General features: G+C 50.8%; 1 protein-coding gene across 1 annotated transcript; it reads left to right on the top strand.

Annotated features, from left to right (window-relative positions):
• The first annotated feature begins 1,602 nt into the window (after positions 1-1,602).
• LOC136062779 (uncharacterized) lies at positions 1,603-2,376 on the top strand. The gene has a single exon (XM_065762322.1). It carries the CDS (start codon positions 1,603-1,605, stop codon positions 2,374-2,376), a length of 774 nt encoding a protein of 257 aa, XP_065618394.1.
• Positions 2,377-2,596: the final 220 nt, after the last annotated feature.

The raw sequence follows: 2,596 nt of genomic DNA, 5'->3' as shown, positions 1-2,596 counted from the left end.
TGATAAAAACTGATATGGAAGAATTATAGCAGGTACCATGAACTTAACCCGTCAGCTTCTGTTCTGGCTGACGGGTCAAGTTGTGACGTAAGATAAACGTAATGAAATGCATACTGACTAGATCAAGACGAAACTGACGGACTGAAGTCCCCAAGTCCAACTGACGGCAATTTGAAGCCCCTAGGCTACTGAACGAAGCATGAAGGCTGACGCTAACTTAGCTGAAGGGAAGTACAGGCTGACGCCTTAAAGGCTGACGGTTCTATGAAGACCATAACTTGGTCATCACGCATGGGTTTTAGGGAAATTGCTTGTATTCCACGCCCAGTATCAGAGTCCTATAAGGAAAGGATTCCACAATCTACGCGCATAAGGATTCCTATAAGGAAAAGACTTCTACTCCAAGGAAGAAAGGTCCACCCTCTACTACTATAAAAACCTCAATACCCTCATGAGCCGAGGTACGCATAATTAACCCCTCTCTAGCACTCTAGAGTTGAAAGAAGTTCTAACTTGACCTTCGGAGGGTATTTGGCCGGCACCACACCGGTGCTCTCTGTGATGTCCTTTCCTTTTTATTGTGCAGGTGTTGTTTTGAGCGTACAAGCGTCGTGCAATCTCACTGGTGAGATTTTCGGCATCATCAGTTGGCGCCGTCTGTGGGAAACGCTTTTAAGTGACTAAGCCACATTATCATTTCCCGGACTAAAGGGTTGCATGGTACTCACTCGCTCAATGGCAACTACTAATGACGTACAAGGAGAGGAACCGCCCACGACTACCCTTGAGAGACAAGTTCAGACTCTCGGTGCCGCCGTGGAGCGTCTCACCAAACAGAACCTCGACTTAGAAGAACAGCTGCGCCAGAAGGATACAGCACCAAATGGCCAACCAGAAGATCAAGAAGGGACTAGCGCTCCAAACAGGAATCAGGAGAGACCTGAGGGCAGCCACGCCCCAAGCAGGCCGGAAAGGCAGCATGTGAGCATGCCATCCCTCATGGATGCGACTCCACCACATATTGCCGCCGAGATGCAAGCAATGAGGGAACAGATGGAGGTCATGATGAACGCCCTCAAAGGGAGAGTCTCTAGCGATCTTGACGATCTAGTCAACCGTACCGATTCACCCTTCACTATGGCCGTGAACTCTTTCCCCCTGCCCCACAAGTTTCGCATGCCGAATATAGAAAGCTATGACGGGGTGAAGGATCCTTTGGATCACCTGGAGACTTTCAAAACCCTGATGCATCTTCAGGGGGTGGCAGATGAGATTATGTGCAGGGCCTTCCCCACAACACTCAAAGGCCCCGCAAGGATATGGTTCAGCCGACTGACGCCCAACTCTATCAGCACCTTTAAGGAGCTAAGCGCCCAATTCACTACACACTTCATTGGCGGACATAGGTATAAGAAGTCCACGGCATGCTTAATGAGTATCAAGCAAAGAGAGGACGAGACATTACGATCCTACATAACGCGCTTTAATAAGGAAGCGCTATCGGTTGACGAAGCCGACGACAAAATACTTGTAGCAGCCTTCACCAATGGGTTGCGGAAGGGCAAGTTTTTGTTCTCTCTATACAAGAACGACCCAAAGACCATGTCGGAAGTGCTCTACAGGGCTACTAAGTATATGAATGCTGAGGACGCGTTGCAGGCCCGAGAAGAGAAGCCAAGGAAAAGGGAAAGGCAGGAGGATGCGCGACCAGACCAAGGAAGAAAGAGGCCCAGAACAGGAGACCGAAGAGACGAGAAGCGTTCCAAGCCTCCGGGAGGAAGATTCACAAGCTTCACCCCGCTGACCGCCCCAATAGATCAAGTCCTAATGCAAATTAAGGACGAGGGGGCGCTGACCTTCCCTGGAAAACTAAAGGGGGATCCTAACAGGCGCTCCAAAGACAAGTACTGCCGCTTTCACCGAGACCACGGCCATGACACCGCCGATTGTTACGATTTGAAGCAGCAAATCGAGGCCCTTATAAGGCAAGGGAAATTGCAGAAATTCGTAAGCAAGGAAAGAGCGGATCCAGCACTTCCAGAACACCCTCCCCGACGAGACAATGACCGTCCAAGACCCCCCATTGGTGACATACGGATGATTGTAGGAGGGATCGCTACCAGACCTTCCAAAAAGGCTCGAAAGACATACCTCCGGATGATCCAAAACGTCCAGTTGGCGGGTCCAGAGCAAAATGTAGCCCGTAGGGAAAGCCCCGTTATCGGGTTCTCGGAAGAAGACGCGCAACGCCTTCACCACCCGCACGACGACGCGCTTGTTGTCAGCCTACAGGTAGGGGACTACAACTTGCATCGGGTGTTGGTCGACAATGGCAGCTGGCGGACATCTTGTACTACCCAGCGTATCAGCAGATGAAAATCAGCAAGGAACAACTAGTCCCGACGAACCCCCACTTGTCGGTTTTTGGGGTGCAAAGGTGTTTCCGTTAGGCGCGGTCACATTGGCTGTGACAGCAGGCGACTACCCCCAGCAAATCACAAGAGATGTAACATTCCTCGTGGTTGACCATTCGTCCGCCTATAATGCTATCCTAGGGCGACCCACCCTCAATGCGTGGAGAGCGGCAACTTCAACA

Source organism: Quercus suber, unplaced genomic scaffold (assembly GCF_002906115.3).
Source record: "Quercus suber isolate HL8 unplaced genomic scaffold, Cork oak 2.0 scaffold_452, whole genome shotgun sequence".
Classification (NCBI taxonomy): domain Eukaryota; kingdom Viridiplantae; phylum Streptophyta; class Magnoliopsida; order Fagales; family Fagaceae; genus Quercus; species Quercus suber.
The sequence above is the reverse complement of the archived record's forward strand: the minus strand, read 5'-3'. Positions and strand labels throughout refer to the sequence as shown.